Source organism: Typopeltis vanoorti, chromosome 2 (assembly GCF_054136105.1).
Source record: "Typopeltis vanoorti isolate ZY-2024b chromosome 2, IOZ_Tvanoo_1.0, whole genome shotgun sequence".
NCBI classification, from domain to species: domain Eukaryota; kingdom Metazoa; phylum Arthropoda; class Arachnida; order Uropygi; family Thelyphonidae; genus Typopeltis; species Typopeltis vanoorti.
This window is the reverse complement of record NC_143550.1, coordinates 97272185-97295480: the sequence shown is the minus strand read 5'-3', so window position 1 is coordinate 97295480 and position 23296 is coordinate 97272185. Positions and strand designations below refer to the sequence as shown.

The following is a 23296-nucleotide window of genomic DNA, read 5'->3' as shown; positions in this document are numbered from 1 at the left end:
GAGGAGAGGACACATGTGAGGAAGGAAAAGGATTTTATTCAATTATTAAGGGATAACTATCTGAGACAGCATGTAATTGAAAATACTAGGGGTGTGAGAGTGCTTGACCTGGTAATAGCATCTGAGAATTTGACTGTAATGAATATGACCATGTTGCCACCTATTGGTGAGAGTGATCATAAGGTCTTGACCTGGGAAGTGGCTAAAGGTGTGGAATTTTCGATTAAGACCGGGTATATGTGGAATTACCATGCTGGCAAGTATGACAAGCTTAGGAGATTGCTTGGATCAGTGCCATGGCATGTACAACTGCAAGGGCTGGACGTCGATAGAGCATGGGAAGTGGTCAAGGAGCATTTACAGGAGGTAATGGCTGATTGTATACCTAGGGTCCGAATAGTAAAACAAGTAGTGGTTAAATGGATGAATAACACCATTAAGCTTGAGCTGCAAAAAAAGAAACAACTGTGGAGGGAATTTAAAGAAAGGGGTGACCTGCAGGCACACGAACGGTATAAAGTGCAGGCCAGAAAGGTAACGAGTGTGGTAAAAAAAGCAAAAGCGGATTATGAAAGGAAACTAGCTTTGCAAGCAAAAGAGAATCCCAAACAGTTCTTTCAATATGCTGCAAGCAAGAAAAAAACTGTACACGGCAAAATGATTTTAAGGAATGACGACGGTAAGGAGGTCACTGAATCAGTCGATATAGTGGAGTTACTGAGCGCGCACTTTGTAAAAGCATATCATCCAGGTGGTGACATTGAAAAAATGAATGAACCATTAGTTTATACGGGAATAGTGATGAATGAAGTGGAGGTGACTAGTCTATTACAGAACCTTAATGTGAACACATCTGTGGGATTGGATGGTATACCGGCATGGGTCTTGCATGAAGCAGCTAAAGAATTATCAGTGCCCTTGACCATGTTGTTTAATCTGAGTCTCGGGTCTGGTTTAGTCCCGAAGGTGTGGAAAGAGGGGAAAATAGTTTCACTGCATAAAGGAGGATCCAAGACTACGGTTGCAAATTACCGATCGATCAGCATATCAGGAGTCGTTGTCAAGGTCTTAGAGAAAGTAGTCAAGGGAAAAATACAGGAATGGATTGATGAAAATGAGATACTGTACAGGGGACAGCATGGCTTTGTGAAGGGTAGATCATGCTTCAGTAACTTGCTCAAGTTTTATAACAAGGTGACGGCTGAACTGGATAAGGGAAATGGGTTTACAGTGATAGTGCAACTAGACCTGGCAAAGGCGTTTGACAGGATACCACATGGAATACTAATCCGTAAACTACAACATATGGGAATGGATATAGGATTGGTGAGATGGAGAGATATCAAAGAGTAGTTTATTCAGGAGTAGAGTCCAAAAGACGGCCTGTGACTAGTGGTGTGCCGCAGGGTTCTGTTCTTGGACCACTGCTGTTTAATCTGTTCATTAACGATATAGGGAAGGATCTGAGTGGATCAATTCATTTGTTCGCTGATGATGCAAAATTGGGTGGGGCAATAGTGAATGCAGAAGATATCAAAGTCTTGCAGGATGACTTAGATAGATTGGAGTTCTGGGCTAAGGAGAATGGATGTCAATTTAATGTGACAAAATGTAAGGTTATGCATTTTGGGGTGAAAAGATTAGCAGCAGTATACCACATTGGTGGAACTGTACTCCAAGAGATTGATGAGGCCAGAGACTTGGGGAGTGTTGGGGGATAGGGAGATGAAGTTTAGGGGGCACATTGCAAAAGTAGCTAAATCAGCTCTTCAACTCAGTTGGTTGTTGAAAAATACCTTGACGAGCAGAGACAATCAAGTTATTGTACCTCTGTACCGAGCCTTGATAAGACCTCATCTCGACTACTGTGCCCAGATTTGGTCACCTCGGTTCCTTCTTGATGGGGAGGAGATGGAGAGGATCCAGAGGCGAGTGACTAAGATGATAACAGGTCTATGGAATGAACCATATGAGAACAGGTTGAAGATTTGTGGGTTGCAGAAACTAGTTGATAGGCGGAAAAGGGGAGATATGATTGAGACATTCAAATTGCTAAAGGGATTCTATAGGATTAATTCATAGGATATTTTTGAGATCAGGACTGGTGGTGGGAAAACTAGGGGACACCTATGGAAGCTGGGCAAGAGTGTGGTTAGCAGGGGTGTTAGAGCTGGGTTCTTTACTTTTAAGTGGTAAATGAGTGGAATAAGCTGCCAGAGTCTGTTGTGGGTGCTATGACGGTGAACGAGTTCAAGACAAGGTATGATAGATACTGTGAGAATGTAATCGCATAGTTGTGTGGACATGATGTTTAGGGCCTCCCTCGATGAGTCTAAGGACTCCTGGAGTCGCCCGAAATAATAATAATAATAATTAGTAGTAGTCTCAGTCCAGCTATCTCTGATTGGCCACTGGTGGAAATTGAACTGTCCACTCAGTCTCCAAAAGCTAGATTAAATTTTAAAAAGTCTCACCTATTCTCTGTAAGGGAATAAAAGGCATTAGTTTATTTATTTTTTATATTTATAATGAACTGAATTCCAGGATGTTGGCTGTTGAGATAGAGAAAGAAAGAGTCTCATGTGTCTAAGCCATGTAGCCAAATAAACACATCATCAGTATATCTTAGCCAGATAGGTTTGAGAATGGCTGTATCAATGGCATGCTTGAAAAATGTTCAATATAGAAATTGTTGGAGGGGGAGAGGAGAGAAAATAATAATAGCCTACTTTTTCTGGATACTCTAATAATGTGGCCTTCCAATCGAACCCTTTCTTTCTTAGTTTACAGAAAACTCACCCACATAAGTAGATACATAGAATGCAAATGTCAAGTAAGGAGAGGCAGTTGTTTTCATCTACTTCAAGGATAAATTTAATTCATGGGTTTGCTGAATTCATTTTCTCAAGAAATTAATGAAGTTTATATACAGATGAGGTCCAAGAAGCAAAAACATGTTCAACATAACTAAACAAACACACGTAATAACCACAATAATAAGTTTTAATAAGTAAATATTTCATCCTGAGTATCTTAGGACATCATCAGTGCTGTTAATTCAAACAATACTAGGAATAACATACAGTTAGGGTGCATGATTACAATGGAATCCCAATATGCATGCAGTAGCATGTTATAGAATTAAATTAAAATATATCTACAGGGGGGGGGGGAGAGATTATAAGATAGCATATATAAAAAAATTATTTTACACAATTTTGTATGACAATCTCCCATACTTTAGGAATAGCAAGAATGTCATTTCGGTTTAGATTTGGTCTGTGAAGTAAGGCTTCTGCACTTTCTTTATATAAATGTTCATGTTTATATAAAGATCTATCTAAAAGTTTGGTCTTTTTTCAATGGATCCTATGGTTTGGGTTTTCAACTCTGTTATGCAAGGCCAGATTTCTGCGGTTTGATAACACGGATGCCTTTATTAGCATGTCAGTTTCCAACAGTTGAATATCTTTTATTTTTGCGTGAAATTCTGTTGAATTTTTAATTGATGAGGCTGGGTGGCCTATGTGAGGACGGAGAAGGTTAGATAAAAATCTTGATAATTTGTAAGTCGGGCTGTTAATAGAATCTACAACGGGTCTGAGTGGATTTCATTCTAACATGCTAATTAGCTTCGAAATTGTCTCCCTCATCACTAATATTCCCCATAAGAAAACAGTAGACTTCTTAACTCAAAAATTTCCATCTGATATTGTTGAATTATTTTAATTTGTTATTACATCCGGTTACTTCACTTGGAAAGAGAAAATTTACAAGAGGAAGGAACAGCAATGGGGTCTTCCTTATCACCAAACTTAGCCAACCTGTTTCTAGAATACTTTGAAGAAAAAATTTTCACGGTTAAACCCAAACCAAAAATTTGGTTATGATATGTTGCTGCCTGGGGTCATTCTGAACAAGAACTACACTTGTTTCTAGATAAAATAAACCTTCTTCATCCTCACATCAAATTCATTCTAGAAAAAGAATCTCCCCAGAGTATCTCCTTTCTGGATTTACATATCCTAAGAAAAGAAGATGGTTCCATCTCCGCTTCTGTCTATTGCAAGCCAACATTTTCAGGTCACTACATTCGCAAATCTTCTGCTCATCATCCATATCAAAAATTTGGCATCATTAGTAACCAGAGCGCACAGATTCTGCTCCTCTGAAGAATTTCTAAACCAAGAATTGGAAATAATGAAAAATACAGCCATACTAAATGGATACAATCTTAAAACAACTCAAAAAATTATCAGTCACTTCCCCACACATCAACCTAAACAAAAACAATCCCATAGGATTCCCATACCTTATGTCAAAGGCATCTTCGAACGTCTTTCAAAAATTATGAAGAAATACAAACTTGCTACTACCTACAAACCAATCAACCAGATCTATAACTTATCTTCTCCTAAAGACAAACTCTCACCTCTGATGCTACCTGCTGTAAATTGTCTTACTATGGACAAACAGGTAGATCTGTTCAAAAACGCATTTCGGAACATCAAGATCATATCTGTCTTATCAAACTGCAGAAATCTGGCCTCGCACAACACGGAGTTGAAAACCCAAACCATACGACCCATTGGAAAAAGTCCAAACTTCTACATAGATCTTTATATAAACATGAACGTTTATATGAAGAAAGTGCTGAAGCCCTGTTCTCAGACCAAATCTAAACCGTAATGACTGTTTTGCTATCCCTAAAGTATGGGAAATTGTCATACAAAATTGTGTAAAATAATTTTTTATATATGTTATCTTATAATCTTTTTTTTCCCCTCCAGATATATTTTAATTTAATTCTATAACACACTACTGCACGCATATTGGGATTCCATTGTAATCATATGCCCTAACTGTCTGTTATTCCTAGTATGAATTCAAAATTATAATAACGGAAAAACTCACGTAAAATGTATTTAATAGTAAAATTTTTGCCTCTGTATTGCAGGCATCTTCAGTACATTTCTAAAGCTAATTGAACAATAACTGACAATTCCAAAGGGCCACCTAAGTAGCTAATGAAAGATAACTAAAAAGGCCAATAAATTTCCTAACTAAAAAAAAATAAAATTATATATATATCTACTTTATATCTATAAAAAGATAAGACGAAATTTGAAACCATAGTGAAGTAGATAACAAATAACGTGACGTTTTTATATGTCACATTATTTGTTATCTACTCTATATAAAATAAAAAGGTGTTAGAAGATTTATTTAGTTTATTTATGATTATGCAGGATTATAAATATTTACTCTACATATTCATGAAATTATTTTTTCTTTATTTATTTTTCTTACTTTATTTATCTTTCTTCCATTAAAGTTCCTTTAATTAGAGGTTTCCAGGAATTTAAGATAAGTCGAAATTTAAAACAATTTTTGTCATGGATGTGACATAAAATTCGAAACGGATGTGACGTCAGCTTGGTAGGTTATGACTTTTGGAAGGCGACGAAATGCATGATGCTTACTCCACCTTTGCTGCGATTTGCCCTTGTGTTATATTACCATTAGGTAGGTAGCTCTCTCCTAAAGGTAGTACAACACAGGGGCAACCGCATATAATCAGTCATGACCTACCAGCCCGGAAATCAGGGGGGGACATAGCCCCCCCTAGTATATACAATAAAAAGTTAGGAAAGGTTAGTTGATTTATAAAGTACTATCTCTCATAAACGCAATAGATGTAAACCATCAGATCTGTTTAAGTTACGAGAGTGGAGTAAAGTTTCACGTTTCTTTATAAAGCCGTCCCATGAGGAAGCGACTTTTGTGAAGGACTCTTGTCTTTTTCCAATGAACTCTATGTCTAGTGATGATGGCATGTTCTGCAAGTCCAGACTGTTCAGGTTCAAGGTATTGAATATAAGACTGGTGTTCTTCTAGCCGAATAGAGGCAGTTCTTCCTGTTTGTCCGAAATAAGATAATCCCATAAGAACAAGGAATCTGGTAGACACCTGGATAACTAAGTTGTGGATATTTTTCTGAAAGGTCGAAAGGCAACAGAAATATTCAATCGTTTTAAAACTTTTGCTATACGTTCACTAATGCCTTGTACATAAGGGATAGGAATGCACTTTATTTCTTCTGTATTATTTGAAGAGAAAGACATATTAAAACTACTCAAAGCTCTTTTGTTGAAGGAGTTCTTATATCCATTAGATAAAAAGGAGGAAATAATACATTGCAGTTCTTTTTGTAACAGATCATCTGAAGAACAAAAGGAGTGGGCCCGATGAACCAGTGTTTTAATAGTTCCTGCATTTTGACTGGGATGGTGATGAGATTCAGCATTGATATAATGGCCTGTATGAGCCTTCTTTCTATAGACTGAGAAATATAGATTACCATCTGGTTGGCAAAGAATAAAAGATCTAAAAAGGCTAACTTCTTATTAGATTCTACTTCTAGGGTGAACTGGATCCTTGGATGAAGTGCGTTTAACTTAGAGAGAAACTGTTGAAGTTCATCAGAAGGGCCATTCCAGATAGCAAAAATGTCATCGACATATCTGAACCAATGAGTAGGTCTGGGAGAAATGTTGTTAAAAATGCGTTGTACAAAGTGCTCCATAAAGAAGTTGGTGATAGCAGGAGAAAGAGAATTGCCCACTGCTGTTCTCTCAATTTGTTGATACAACTTGTTTTTAAAGGAAAAATAACCAGAATGTATTACAAAATGAAATATTTTTACAATGTCTGAAGGAAATTCTTGTTGCAATATTCAATGCTTTCAGATAAAGGAACATTTGTAAATAGAGAAACAACATCTAAACTGATCATAATATCCGAAACGTCCAAATCTTCTTCTTCTTCTACACGTTATTCCCGCTTCCTATGCAGGGTCCGCATGTTACTTAGATGCGGCTTCTTGTTAGTACTACTCCCAACCGACCCGTCGCCTGGTCTGCCACTGGGGGGGGGGCAGACCAGGTGACGGGTTGGTATATTTTTTATACTTTTATAAAAAATCCAAAGTATTTTTTATAAAAGTATCAGTTGTTCTAGTTGAAGAAGTGAGTAAATTTGATAAAAATTTAGAAATTTTATAAGTGAGACAACCTATACAATCTCATCACCATCCCAGTCAATAGGACAGGAACTATTAAAACACTGGTTCATCGGGCCCACTCCTTTTGTTCTTCAGACGATCTGTTACAAAAAGAACTGCAATATGTTATTTCCTCCTTTTCATCTAATGGATATAAGAATTCCTTCATCACAAGAGCTTTGAGTAGTTTTAATATGTCTTCCTCTTCAAATACAGAAGAAATAATGCGCATTCCTATCCCTTATATTCAAGGCATTAGTGAACGTATAGCAAAAGTTTTAAAACCACTGAATATTTTTGTTGCTTTTGACCTTTCAGAAAAATCTCCACCTTTCTCACTTTTCCACATCTTAGTTATCTAGGCATCTACCAGATTCCTTGCTCTTGTGGATTATCTTATTTCAGACAAACAGGAAGATCTGCCTCTATTTGGCTAGAAGAACATCAGTCTTATATTCAGTACCTTGAACCTGAACAGTCTGGACTTGCAGAACATACCATCATCACTAGACATAGAGTTCATTGGAAAAAGACAAGAGTCCTTCACAAAAGTCAGTTCCTCATGGAACTGCTTTATAAAGAAACATGTGAAACTTTACTTCACTCTCCTGACTTAAACAGGAGAGTGAAGTAAAGCACACATGGGGTTAAGAGAAAAATATCAACATAATTTGTTGATATTTTTCTTCAGGAGCTAAAGGTTGAACTGAGGTAGGCAGAATAAAAGATGAGTGGGAATAACAAGTTCAGTGAGTCTGCATTTCAACTATAAAAGAATGTTGGGCAGCTCATGTTCTTGTAGGTTTAGCAAAAAATAGGGGGGGGAGGACATAATGAATGCCAGTTCTTGCTGAACAATGCTCCTGTCAGTATCTGTAGAAAAGATTCTGTGAGACAGTGGTTGAAAAGAATTTGTAAGAGAGGGATCATCAATCAACCAAACCACCTCTCTTCTGAACTGCATCAAGAATTTTTAAGAGGGGAGCTCTTAGGTGTATCCCACCAAATGTGAAAGCAGTATTCCAAGGCTGGGTGGATTTGAGATTTTCACACAATAAGCAAGTGGACTGGAGAGAAGTTATATTTTGAGTGAAAAAAGTATGTGAAGTTTTTCTGGAAGCTGACGCGATTAAGCTAGTAAAGACTACAACAAAAAGCCACTCCTAGAAGGAAAAATCTGGTCTTCACTTAAGTTGTCATCCCCATTATCAAAAGGAAGTGGAGAAGAACTAAGTGGCTTTGTGAGAAAACAGACAAAATTCTGTTTTGGAAGCATTGAAGGTGACTAAGTTGTTGTTGTCGAGTCCATTGAAGAGCTTCTAGATATGATCATGGGCCTGTAGAACTGCTTTGGCAATCCCTTGAACTTTGATGGAGTAGAGCTTTTCTGTAGGGTTATTGTCAATTTTCTGTAGAGCAGCTGCAATTGCTGGACAAGAATAGATATGGGCAGGTGTTAGTTCAACCCCTGGACAGTTTCTGCATGTTTCATAACTTCTTGTACCGTCTGGATGAATTTTTATGCCTTTAAAGTGTTCCGTCCTTAGCCTGGTGATGATTGTGGTTATTTCTCTATTTTCATTTATTTTTGCTGATTTCATTCTTTTTCTTCTTGAGAGTTTGTTTTACCAGTCTTATTTTTGTGACAGAGTTTGCATCAGTTAGTGATAGTGGGTGTAATTTTTGAGGTATCTTGCTTCTTTGGCTAGTTTGTCTGCTCTCTCATTGCCTTCAATATTTTCCTGAGCTAGTATCCATTGCAGTGTACAGTTCTTAATTTTCAAATTTAAAGTTGTTAGTTGTTCATGAATTTCCTGTGAGAGTTTTGTTTTTCCATTTTTTAATGCTTCAAGTGCAGATTTTGAATCGTTGGGGATGGTTATTCCTTCTGTAATATTTATTACTGGATTAGAGAGATAGAACTTCTAGTATCTGGATGAATTTTCATGCCTTTAAAGTGTTCTGTCCTTAGCTGTATGTCTGTTAGTTCACTAGAGAGAGAGCTACCCATATGGCTGTTAGTTCACAAATGAAGTTTGAAGCTATTTTGCCAGGTGTGGTTTTGATTTGCATTTCCTCACCTCCATGTAGAGTTATAAAAACCCCTGCTCCTCCTTGGTTGAGAACTTCATCAGATGATCCATCACTGTAGGCGATGACATGGTTTAGATTATTTAAGTGGTGTATAGTGTCAAGTCCTTTTCTTTTACCTGCTGTGAGTCCTTTTTTGAACATGGTTCTAGGAGATGTAAGTTAATTATGTTTTTTCATAGTTTAGTGGAAAAGAACGACTCTTTGCTTATCAATGGATAGGTGCTTGAAGTCTTATCTATTTTCTAATTTCATTATCATATTTTAAAGTAGATGATCTCTTTAGTCTAGATTTTCCGGTCCAGGCATCGAAAGTCCTAAGTGAGATGTGATCCTGTTGTTGGGTTATGATTCTGTTAGTGAACTTAACTGTGGAGATTTTCTTCTGTCTTCTAGTATGTGAAGCACACACTCTTGTTGAGATTTTAAGTTATTTGTGGATGAGACTGCACCTATAATAATTTTTGATGCTCTTGATTGTACTCTGTCAAGCTTTTTTTTTTCTTGAGCTAGTGGAAGCTGGAGCCCAGATTATTGAGGCATATTCCATAGTGGGTCATATGAGGTGCTGTATATGTAGTTTTTAGTGTCTTCAGCATTGTTCCAGAAAGCCTTTTGATGATATTAAGCTTTTTAAGAGCTTTATTAGATATATTTGTGATATGGGTTGTAAATCTTAGTTCAATATCTAGGGTTAGGCCTAAGTATTTGGGAGTTGTAATTGTGCCTATTTTTTCTATCAGTGGAGAAGATACGAAGTTTTGTTTTTTCTGGGTTTATCTGTAATTTGAGTTCCTTCGCCCATCTTCCGAAGTCTTTTATTGATTTATTTAGGACTTTCTCAGATTGTTCAGGATTGCTACTTGTGTGCCAGATTGCTATATCATCTTCATAGCATGCTATTTTTGTGTCATTTATTATGTGAGGATGAATATTGTTCATATAGATGAGAAATAGGAGCAGGCTTAGAACAGAACCATGTGGGACTCCAGCCCAAGTTCAATGTATGTTCGAAGAAGTTCCATTAACTTTTACTTTAATTTTTCTTCCTTTCATAAAATCAAATCCAAATGAATGCATTCCCCCTTATTCCAGTATTGTATGCAATTTTTATTAACTTTTGTCTCCACACACATCAAAGGCAGCTGTAAAATCTAAGAAAATTGCTGTTGTCTTCTTGGGTGGTTTTTCTTGAAAGCCATCTATGATTGATTGGCAAAGATTTATTTAATTAGGACTTTCTCGGATTGTTCAGGATTGCTACTTGTGTGCCAGATTGCTATATCATCTTCATAGCATGCTATTTTTCTGTCATTTATTATGTGAGGATGAATATTGTTCATATAGATGAGAATATAGATAGAGCGCCTCCGTAGCGCAATTGGAAGAACGACAGTACATTGCGCCCTTTGATTGGAATAGGCCTAAGTTCGATTCTCGTCGCGACGGGAGGAATCTTTATCTGGTCGATTTCAATCGATGGTGAGTTAGCCGATCTCATACGGAGGTAGCAGGGTTTTTTTCTCCCGGAAACTCGGGTTTTTCATCCCGCATACATACAAATCGGCCCTTCAGAACACACGCAATTTACAGACAAAAATTACTAGTTGTGGTGGTGTTGGAGGTGGGCGGTTGATGGCGTTGATTTGTAGTAGAGGTAAGGTGTAGAGACAGTTGAAGATGTCCTCCCGCAATGAGTCTTCGGACTCCTTCGAGGTATCAGGAATAATAATAAAGATAAAATAATTGATCTTCTGTACTGTGTTGGGATCTGTATGCTGTTTGGTAGAAGTTGATTTTCTAAGAGCCAATTCATAAGTCTAGTATGTATTATTCTTTTGTTTAGTTTGCAAAGAGTACTAGTCAGTGCTATTGGTCTGTAGCTTTTACAGTCACTAGGGTTTTTGTTAAGTTGTTGTCATCCCCATTATAGAATGGTGTGAAAATTAGTGTTTAGGACACTTATAAATTGATCTTAAGATGTTTGGTGGGAATCCTGTTCATATGATTCCCATCTTGAGATGGGAATCATATGAAAGTGAATGGGTGAAATAACAGAGACCTGAGGGAACACACCTTTTATCATTATGTGTAGTGAATGACCTGAGAGAAATGTTGCCAGTTTGCTGGGAACTCCTTCATGCCTGACTTTCAAATATCTTGGAAATGTTAAATGCAACAGCAGCACAGATTTCTCCAAACTTTTCTATGACACATGTCCAAAAGTGTGTGATATAGGCAAGGAGATCTGCTGTGGGTCTTGATTGGTGAAATCAGTATTGATGGCTGTTGATTAGTTGATAGTTTTCCAAATGTCAAAGAAGTTGAATGACCTCCAATGCCGAGATGAGAGCTGTAGCTCAATAATTGGATGGATGGGTAGATGATATTGCTTTTTGGAATTGTTTGTATGTGGGCTTGCTTATATACTATAGGATGGATGTCATCTGAGTGTAATATAGTGTATAGATGATGAGCATTGGTTCAGAAGCACATTTCTTGAGCACAACTGGCAGGGTTCCATCAGTACCAAGAGCCATTTTTGATATCTGGGTTGTTTAAGATTCTTCTGATGTCTTTCTGGCAGAAGGTTATAGGAGGTATGTGATGCAGTGTTCCAAGTAAAGAAGATAATTTGCCCTCATATCTATGTAGCAGTTGTATGAGAAGATTGATTCCAGAAAGTCAGCATTATCTTTAGGTAATATTGCAGTGCTACTATTCAGATGAGAAAGAGGCGGCACGAGTGCAGATTGACATAGTTTTGCAAAATGGCTTTTTTTTTTTTTTTTTTTTAGGCCTCTAGAAGGCACAGCTGCATTATTAAAAAGTTGGACAGATTTTTAATGATGGTTTTGCAAGCATTTCAGGCTTCAGCATGGGCTGTGATGAAGCTAGACTTTTTGTCTCAAGCCATTTATGAAAAGCTGTTTTTTTTTTTTTTTTTTTTTTTTTTTTTTTTTTTTTTCTTGACACACTTTTTGGAAACTCATAGCTTGGATGTATGTTGGGAATCTGGATCAGAGTGAGGAATGAAAGTATCCTATCCATTCTAACATGAATAATTTCTGCAACAAGACAACTACCAGGATCTGAAGAATGGAAATAGCAGTCATGTTGGACATTTAATGGAATATTTACAGCACTAGAAAAGGATTAAAACTAATTTTAATGCTTTTAATATGTCTCAGTCACTGAAACATCTTCAGGGATTACAAATAACTCTTGTAACACCCATACACAAAGACAACACAATACTAAATTAGTGACGGACTATAAACAGCATTGGGCAGATGAGGGTAATGTTATCTATGAGAATTAACATGGATTTGTTAAGGGGTGCTCATGCTTTAGTAATATGATTGTCTTTTATAATAAAGTAACAAGAGCAGTTGATGAGGGAAAGGATTATACTGCCATTTTTTTTTTATTTTGCAAAGGTGTTTGACAGGGTGCCACATGATAAGCTGATATTCAAGTTGCAGCACATGGGTTTAGATGTTGGGTTAGTCAACTGGATTCAGGATTGGCTGTGTGATACGTATCAGAGAGTTGTGTATGGTGGGGAAATATCAAGGAGGCAGAAGTTTACAAGTGGGGGTCCCACAGGGCTCAGTACTGGGACCTGTATTGTTCAACCTTTATATCAATGATATTGTCAATGGATTGCATTGGGATATTCAGTTGTTTGCAGATGATGTGATGCTGGGAAGGGTTATCAGTAATAGTGCAGATGTGGCAGCCCTGCAAGAGGATTTGAATAAACTAGACAGATGGGCAAATGAATGGGGTTGTCGGTTCAATGCAGCAAAATGTAAAATCTTGAGGTTTTGGATCCATCGATGGAAGGATGCATACTCGATTGGAGGAACTGTACTGGAGGAGGTAGGGGAGACAAGAGATCTGAAGGTGAAGATTGATAGAAAACTGAAATTCAGGGAGCATATTTCAAAGGTGGTGAGGATAACCCAGAGGATTGCTGCAATACTGAGAAGGACGCTGGCCTGCAGAGATAAAAGAATTATTCCATTGTATAAGACCCTGATCAGACCACACTTAGACTATTGTTCTCAGATTTGGTCCCCAGGATTTGAAGGGGACAAACTGACTGTGGAAAGGGTACAGAGTGGATAACAAAGATGATTTCAGGACTGTACATTATGAGGATCGACTGAGGGAATGTGGACTGCAGAGTTTGGTGGATAGAAGGAGAGGTGATATGATCGAGACTTTTAAACTGTTGAGAGGCAGTTACAAGATAGACATTGGGGCGTTCTTTCACTTGGTGGAATGGCAGGAAGAAGCGATGACAAGGGGCCATCCCTGGAAGTTACGAAAGGAGCTGTGCACAAGAGGGTGAGGAGTGATTTCTTTGCGTGGAGGGTGGTTGAACTTTGGAATGCATTGCCTGAGAGAGTGGCAGGAACGGTCAAGGAGTGGTATGATAAACTTTGTGTTTCCTAAAAACGACCTCCCACGATGAGTCTTTTGACTCCATGGAGGCCTGGATAATAATAATAATAAATGAAACGTGGGTGACTCAAGTACTATCTAGGTGGATGCATAAAACTTCCCAAATGGGAAATAGTTTGTTTCCCAAATTTTGGGAAGTTTTATGGATCCATATTTATTTAAATTCAGTTGATTTCTGAGTGCCACCTCAGATTCTATAAACAATCTTTCCTTTTGGGAGCATGGTGATTTTCTTCCGCGAGATCCTGTGGGTTGTATCTAATACATGGTATGCAAGGCCAGATTGACCATATTCATGATTGCAGATGTATGATTTCTGTTTTTCTAAACAGATGGTCACTGATCTACCTGTCTGCCCAAAATAAGCCATCTTGCAGGAACAGGGTATGTTATATACTCCAGGCACTGAGAGAAGAGGGAGCTGATCTTTGGTAGAACAGATAAGGGTATCAGGTTTCCAGTGGGGCTAAAAAGCTGTGTAAAGGTTTTACTTTTTTGCTTTCTCTGAGATCGTGCTACCTACATTACACTAGATTACTATTCCAGAAAACTCAAATTAAAAAATTAAACTAAATTAACAGCTGGCTAACTCTCTTACTCCCCCCCCCCCCCCCCATTGGACTCACCACAGTCTCTATAATAAAAAAAACTCTATTCATTTTAAAACCTCGATTGAAAATCTAACTTTGAATAATACCGATATATTGGTAACCTTTGACAACACCTCGCTGTTTACCAATATTCCCTTAAATAACACCTTAACACTCTTAAACGTTTTTCTTTAAAATCCTAGATCTCTTCTCCTTTACCATCAATTCTGGTTATTTTTCTTGGAAGAATAAAATATTTACAAACAGATAGAGGGAACCGCTATGGGTTCCTCCTCTTTCCAGTTATTACATGGAAAATTTTGAAAAACGAGCCATAGACTCAGCCCTCTCAAGCCTTCTATCTGGCTCAGATATGTAGATAACCTATTTGACCTCATGACCCAGACACATTAGACTCCTTCCTCATTCACTTCAATAGTCTACAATCAAGAATCCAGTTTATGATGGAAAAGGAAAATAACAGTAATGTACCCTTCCTAGACAAATTAATAACATACCTTCCTAATGGTAACCATTTCTTCATTGTATGTAGAAATCCAACTCACACAGGCAGATACATTCACAGACTATCCCACCACCATCACCACTACCCCTCTCAACAATCTGGCATTATTAAAACTAACCAATAGAGCCTATAATCTTTGTTCCAGTTGAAATGATTCTTTCAACTGAACTCAACCATATGCACAACATCTTCCTTTTTGATGGCTACAGTGATTACAGAATTAAAAAAGTAATCAGTTCCTCCCCATTCCTCGGCCATCGCTTCAGAAGGATTTCAAAAATGCCATCACCAGCCCTTACATCCATAGCACATCAGAAAACATAGCCAGGTCTTTAAAAAAGTACAACCTCTACACAGCTTTTGAGCACCACCGGAAACTTGCTACCCTTATCTGTTCTAACAAAGATCAACTCCCTCCTCTCTCAGTGCCTGGGGTATATAAAGTACCCTGTTCCTGCAAGCTGCCTTACTTCAGACAGACAGGTAGATCAATGACCATCCATTTAGAAAAACATAAATCCTTCATCTGTAATCCTTCATCTCACTTGCTCACATTCTATAACAATGTTACCATTGAACTAGACAAGGGGAATGGATACTTTTGGATTTTGCTAAGGCTTTTGACAGAATACAGCATGGCAGATTGCTGCATAAATTGGAGAAAATGGGTTTGGGTTATACAATATTAGCATGGATAAGAGAATGGCTGACTGACAGATATCAAATAGTAGTACACGGGGGATCTGAGTCTGCAAAGTTTAAGGTAACAAGCGGTGTACCACAAGGATCAGTGCTTGGTCCACTGTTATTCAATCTGTACATTAATGATATTGGGAAGGATTTGACAAGTGACATACAGTTATTTGCTGATGATGCAAAGATAGGTAGGGTAATCAGGAATGCTGCTGATATGCAGTTTTTGCAGAATGATTTGAATAGGCTGGAATTGTGGGCATGGGAAAATGGGTGTCAGTTCAATGTCAGTAAATCTAAAGTCATTCACTTCCACATGATTAGATATCCAATGTCGTATTATATTGGTGGAATTAGGCTAGGGATCTTGGGGTGTTAATAAATAGGAAGTTGAAGTTCAGGGGTCATGTAGCAAAGATTGCAAATACAACTCAAAAGATAATTGCAATGCTGAAACGAATGATCACATGTAAAGATAAGGATGTTATTTTGTCCTCTTTACAAGGCTTTGATAAGACCTCACTTGGACTATTGTGCACAGGTCTGGTTTCCGTTGTGATTCTGATATATTGGAGAGTGTTAAAAATGATATCAGGATTGTGGAATACTGATTATGAAGACAGATTGAGAATTTGTAGACTGCAGACACTAGCAAACAGGAGAAAGAGGGGTGATATGATTGAGACTTACAAACTTCTGAAAGGGTCATACAGGATTTAAACTGATGGAATTTTTCAATTTATGGAGGGTGGGGAGAGAACGAGCGGGCATCCTTGGAAGCTGAGAATGAAGGCTGCCAAGATGGGTGTGAGGGCTAGATTTTTTTCTCAAATGGTGGTGCATGATTTGAATGGATTGCCATTGGATGTTGTGAGTGCAAGTAGTATGAATGAATTCATGATAGGTGGCGTGTGTAGTAGTTGGCCTCCCTCGATGAGTCTCTGACTTCTCGGAGGGAAGACCTCGATGAGTCTCTGACTCATCGAGGTCTCTCTTAACCACGCTACCAGCCAAGACGTTTATAGACGTTCACGTTATCATGGATGCGAAGTGCTTATTAAAATTGTAATACCATTGTTGTAACAATGAAATATATGATGGATACGAAGCGTATGCGGATGCGTATTTGATCCATAACGGCCAGTAAGGTGGTTAATAATAATAATAATCATGACAATGGTCAATCCGACCACCTAGATAGTACTTGAGTTACCTGTGTGTTTCATTAAGTATTGTGTTGTCTTCATGTGTGTTACAAGAGTTATTTGTAATCCTTGAAGATGTCTCAGTGACTGAGCCAAAATATTCGAAGTATTAAAATTAGTTTGAATCCTTTCCTAGTGCTGTAAATATTCCATTAAACCTCCAACATGATGTCCTCCCAGCACTTAAGCCTTAACACACGGAAATAATAGTCTGACCATGGAAAGGAAGAGTTCAGGTCATAGTGATCTTCTCACTTGGCTTTGTTATAATGCGAAATTATTCGAGAATATGGATGGTTGAGGGGAGGACTTTCCACGAGAGATGAAACTTGGATGATGTTATATTCTGAATTACCAATAAGAGCAGTCATCTTAACAATGTACGTGGGAGAAGAAGAACTGGTGAAGAAAACGTTAGTATGTGTGGTGAGGATTGTCTAGAATCTTTGTTGGGAAATGAATGATTTGTTTTCAATCATTACTCATAGCATATATCTCTGCTTCTATCTTGGTCAGTAGAATTTGAAAAAGGGAGCCAGTTTGCATTGTGGACAATAAAGTTTCCAAAGAACATGAATTTAAGAAATCAAGCTTCACAGATAAGTTAGAGGTTAGAATGGTTTTCAGAATTCAAGGAATGGTTGTTACAGCAGGTGAATGAAATATAACAAGGTAAAATCTTATGCTGAAGATCAAAAAGATTAGGCATCCTTTGGCACGGAATGGTAGAAGGAATCATATAGGTATAGTCTGCACAGAGATTGTAAAGAGGATGGTATTCTTGCTCAGCTTGACATAGGTTATACTCCATCTCTCACATACGTTCATATCAAAATGATATGAAATTATCTATTTTAATTGTGTATCATATTTTATTAGATTGCTTCCATTCTTTAATGATGGCAGTCATTATTTTACTGCTCTTAGCAATCCTGGTTGGGCCTTATACAGTCAGGCAGATGTTATTTTTAATTTCTACAAAAAAATAATAAAATAGTGGACATACAGTGGACAGTGTTAATAAGACATTATATCAAGCAACACGTAGTCTATATTTGAGCTGTAAGTCACCAGTTAGAATTGAATGTGGTACAGGAAGAGATGGTTTGATATTAAATCAGGTTAAATCATTAGAGACAGAAATATGAGTCAAAGGCACACATTATGTCCATTATTATTCATCTATATAGATCACATTGTGAAGGAAAGTGGTATTAAACCTGATAGTAAAATTGGAAATATTAACTTAGCTTTTTACTTTATGAAGATGATACTATACTCTTAAATAAATCCAGTAGAAGTGCAGGATTCCTTGAGTTAATTGAATAACTTATAATAAACTTTCAATGAAAATCAGTAATAAACAGCCAAAGACAATGAAAACAGACAGAAACATTGCAAACATCAACATGAATGGAGAGTCTATAGAACAAGTAAAGCATTTCAACTATTTATGTGCAAATTTTAACAAAGATGGCAAATTAGATAATTGAATTAGCAAAGCTGTGTGATAGGAAGTCAGTCAGCTGGATAAATTTATATGAAATTAGAGAAAAATTAGTAAAAGCACTAAACTGGCTGTACATAACAGTGATAAAAACTAATTTTAACTTATGGATCTTAGAGCTAGGTTAGAAATAAAACACTTGATCAAAGATTAGAGACCACAGATATGAGAGTTCTGAGAGAGATTAGAGGAGTGAATAGATGAATCAATGGCAGTATCATATTAAAAATGAGGATATTATGAAAGAATTTGGTGTTTTTAGCATTCAAGAATGTGTTAGCAGAACTATTCTTGGGTGGTATAGTCACCTGAACAGAATGGCAAATGAAAGGTTAGCAGGAAAAAGACCGCGAAGAAAACCAAGGTTTAAGTGAATTGATACAATACAAAGTGGCTTAGAAGACAGAAATATAAGATCTGATAATATTGGAATCTTGACAGATAACTGATTAATTTGAAGGAAAATTGTTGATACAAAGTTTGTAATAATGCAATCTTTTCATGTAGTACTATCATAATTATCCTGTACATTCCCTGAGGGTATAGTCACGAATTTGATAAGTTATACAGTATATAGTACCTTTTTTATATTTTTTTAATACTAATTTTACATTGTACTTCTACATTTTGTTTATAGTTATAGCTTAATGTTTTTTTAATTTTTAATAAGTTGATTTGGCACATTAAAGCCTTAAATTCTAATCTGCATTAAAATGCAAAACAGAGAAGTAGGCAAATATTTCTAGATGTAAATTTTATCTTGTCATTTATCTTTACAGATGTTTCTAACAAGATCAGAATATGATCGTGGAGTTAACACATTTTCACCAGAAGGAAGACTTTTTCAAGTAGAGTATGCTATAGAAGCAATAAAGGTACAGTATATAAAATATATATCATTTGAATTTCAGTATATGGCAGCACCAGAATAATAAAGAAATAATTAATATTTATTTAACTTACTTGCTGATATTTCATTGGTATTATATCCAGCATCTTCAGAGAACGAAAACAGTTTATCATGTTAAAAATTCTGTTTACCTAAATATATATATATATATATATATATTAAAAGACCTTATTTTAAAAAGATCAGACATATGATTAGTTTAGATATTACTTCACTGTTTATCAGTGTACCATTAGGTGAGACCCTTGAATTGTTAGCTACATTCCCCTCAGTCATATTTGAATTATTCAAATTTTTGTTATTTCCCATGGTGATGGGAACATATACAACCGACCAGATGGAATAACTATTCTTCCCCCCCCCCCTCATCCCTTCTCCTCCTTTAGCGAATTTCTACTTAGAACACTTAGAAAACCAAGCAATGAATACAGCTATTCTCAAACCAGGGGTTTGATTGCATTGTTGATGATGTGTTTGCTATTTGGCTACATGATCCAGACATTGTAGATACATTTTTAATGTGTTTAAATAGCTTACAACCCAAAGTAGACTTTGAGTTTGTAATGGCATAAGACTATGTGTGTCCTTCTGGCATATGTTACTGCTATGCCTTCCAGTTGGTTCATTAGTTTTTTCTGTTCATAGTAAATCTACACATACTGGAAGATATTTGCACAAACAAACATGCCATCAACTAGCTCAGCAAACTGGCCAGAGCCATCTGTTCCAATGACAGCACTCTTGCCACTGAACTCATTTGAATTGCACTTTTTTTTTTTTTTAAGCTGATGGCTATAATCCCCAAAGAATAGACAAAATATTAAATACTCTGAAAATTCTCTTAAATTTTTTTTTTTAAAATTCATAAAAAACTTTTTCAACATAAAAAAATAAAAAAAAATTTTATTTTTTTATGTTGAGCTCATACATGAAAGGTGGTTGATCAACCATCCTTTCATGTATGGGCCTTTTGAGGGGATGTTGAGCAGCAGCTGCATGTGTTCCAACAAGCTTAGTACTAAGTGGAGGAACTGTTGATATTTCAGATGAGTAGAGCGGGCAGATTTGTGATTTGTACAATGTTAACAGCGGTTCAGGAGTGAAGTAACATCTTGAGCGAAAGAGAAATCGTAGTTTTTTTGAAGCTGAGGATGCAGTGGTTGTGATGTGTTTATGCCAGGAGAGGTTTGATGTCAGAGTAATTCCAAGAAGAAAAATCTCAAATTGTCTGGAAATTTGGGTATCATCAGAAGGAACTGGAAAAAAAAAGGTTCTTTTTTTTTTTTATGAGAAATAAGACAGAACTGGGTTTTATTAGTATTGAAGTTGATGAGGTTATTTGAACTCTATTGGAGGATGACTTGGAGATCAGAATTGAGGGCGGTGGTGGTTGATGTTCTATAGTTTGAGGTGAGTTGTGTAGAGTAAAGTTTATCAAATGAAAGGGAGGAGTGCAATGTGCTGTCATCTGCAAAACTATGTATTGAGTTGGAGGTCAACTGAAGTAGGTCAGTGATATATAGCTAGGTTTGTAAGCAGACAGAACCTTCCAGAACCCTGACATTAGTTGAATGGTGGGATGATAAGGAACCATCCAACATCATACACGGTGTACATCCAGACGAAAAGCTGGTAATCCAACTACAGAAATCCTGAAACAGACCAAATGATGGTAGCTTACTTAGTAAGGCTTTGTGCCAGACCCAGTCAAAAGCTTTGGAGATATCAAGTTCAACCACTTGAGACTTGCCAAACTTCTCTATGGCATTTGTCCAGAGATGGGTGACATATGTGAGCAGATCTCCTGTTGATCAGCAGTGATGGAATCCATACTGGCAGTCATTTATTAGGTCGGTGCCTTCAAGTTAGTGTAGGAGTTGGAAATTTATGATTTTTTCTATTACTTTAGACCAGTGGTCTCCAAACTTTTTTGATCGCATACCCCCAAGACAGAAAAAATAAATAGCACGTACCCCCAATTGATTGAGCAAAAATCTATTGTAATAAGTATTATAAAGAGGAAATATGCCTTGTATCATCATATAATAATTAAAAATGCTAGATATTTATACACATTATTTTTATTATTAACAGCTTACAAACATATTTATTACAATATTTAATGTGAACAATGGCCTTGCATTTCTTTCATAATTTCTTGAAATTCTGGTTTGATGGCTTCTGATACTGCGATATGAAGGTCTGGTTCCAAGTTTAATTTATTTCGATATTTGGTTTTAATACCTGTCATTGCAGAAAATGATACCTCACATAAATAAGTAGAGCCAAATGGTAGGAGTGCATCATTTGCTGTGTTTACTAAATTGCTATACTCGTACTTCAGTCCCATCCAAAAATTGTGAAGAGATTTCTGTTGAAATTCGTTTTTCAAAGTTGTGTTGTATCTAAATGCTAATTAATTGCTCTTGAAAAATAATCAGAAGGTGGTCAATTTTTACATTTTCTGCAAATGGGTCTAAAATCCATTGAAATACTTCGCTGTCTCTAAACTTTTTAAATGTGCAGATATTAGACTTTTTGTTTGTTTTACATTTACATTATTTTCTGTAACGAAATCAGATAAAGATGGAAACATTTCTAAACATCCCTTTTCAAATTTCTCTCTCCACAGCACCATTTTCTTTCGAAATGCAGTTATTTTCTCATTCACAATACCTTTTCCTTGAAGAGACAAATTAAGCATGTTTACTTTTTCAAAAAATATCAGCTAGGTAGCATAGTATTAATAACCACTTATCGTCATTAAAAAGATCTGCAAATTTCTTATCTTTATCCAGTAGGAAAATGCTTAACTCATCTTTTAGTTCTACAACTCTCTTAAGCACTTTTCCTCGAGATAACCAACGAAGCTCCGTGTGGTATAGAAGATTTTAGTGGATACTGCCCATCTCTTGACATAGTACTGTAAATATTTTACTATTCAAAGGCCTCGTTTTTATAAAATTAACTATATTGATAACATCCTGCAGTATTTTGTGTATGTCAGGCTGCATTTTTTTGCTGCAATAGCTTGCCTGTGGATAATACAATGAATGAATTTGACACGTGGTGCTATTTTGGTTACTTTTCCGTTGAATCCTTTCTTTGTACCAATTAAAGCAGCCGCTCCATCGCTAGTTATGCTTAAACAGTTTTTTCCACAAAATATTGTGTTTAACAAAGAAGTTATTTACTGTTGAGAAGATATCTTCCCCTGTACATCTTTCCTGAAGTGCCTCACAAAAAAGTAGTTCTTCGTGTAATTCATTATTAAAATAATATCTAGTGAATACCAATAACTGAGACATGTTGGCAACATCTGTGCTTTCATCAAGCTGTATAGCAAATTTCCCACATTGAGTCATTTGTTTTGTTGCTTCTTTAAATTATCTGCAATGATTTCTATACATCTACCAACAGTATTTGCTGATAAGGGAATACATTTTAGTTTATCTGCATATTCTTTTCCATGGATTATTTCTACCATTTTTATGGTGGTTAGGAGTACAAGTGTTTCCCCAATGGTGTGTGGCTTTTGGTCTTTTGCAATTAAGAATGCAACCTCAAGATATGCCTCCAAATATTTATCATTCATTTTAGTAAATTTTTTTAAGTTGTTGGATTGAGAATTACATGTCTTCAAACATTGTTCAAAGAACTGTAACGATTTGTGTTCATTTTCAGGATGTTTAGTTTTTAAGTGTCTTACTAATAATGATGGTTTCATACTTCCATTGCATAGCGTCTCATGACACAATACACATGTAGGACGAGGTTCATTGTTGACTATCATCGATGTGAATCCCCATTTCAAGTAGTCTTCTTGATAATTTCGAAATTTCTTGGACAAGGTTTTGTTAAGTTACTTTTGATAATATTAATTCACTATTTCTAGTGTAAACATAAAAGTAAGTACAAAAAGGCGTTGGAATTGCACAGAAACAATATATACTAAAAAATCGTTAAACTTACTACTAATAGTCAAATAATTAATACAATTATGGTGTCATCTGTAGATAGCAGGATAACTACGCAATTTTCCTTCTCTAGTTGGGCTTGTCAGCACTAGGATGCTCTACAAACAATGCCAATGATAAGAAGTAAGAGATTTACTCTCTAGTTTTAAAAAACATGACAGCTTTGTCACTGACGATTATGTGTGCAAAGTCGCCCAATGTGCACTACTCGCAAATTTAAGTTTACAGGATCTTGTATAACGTCTTTGTCTATATTAGATA

General features: G+C 36.4%; 1 protein-coding gene across 2 annotated transcripts in view; it reads left to right on the top strand.

Annotated features, from left to right (window-relative positions):
* Prosalpha5 (proteasome alpha5 subunit) overlaps nt 1-23296 on the top strand; it is a 159980-nt gene that overhangs the window by 8823 nt on the left and 127861 nt on the right. For both annotated transcript variants that reach the window (XM_090406961.1, XM_090406967.1), the window contains exon 2: nt 18928-19023. In XM_090406961.1, coding sequence (XP_090263087.1) covers nt 18928-19023 — 96 coding nt within the window. The remainder of the gene's footprint in view (nt 1-18927; nt 19024-23296) is intronic.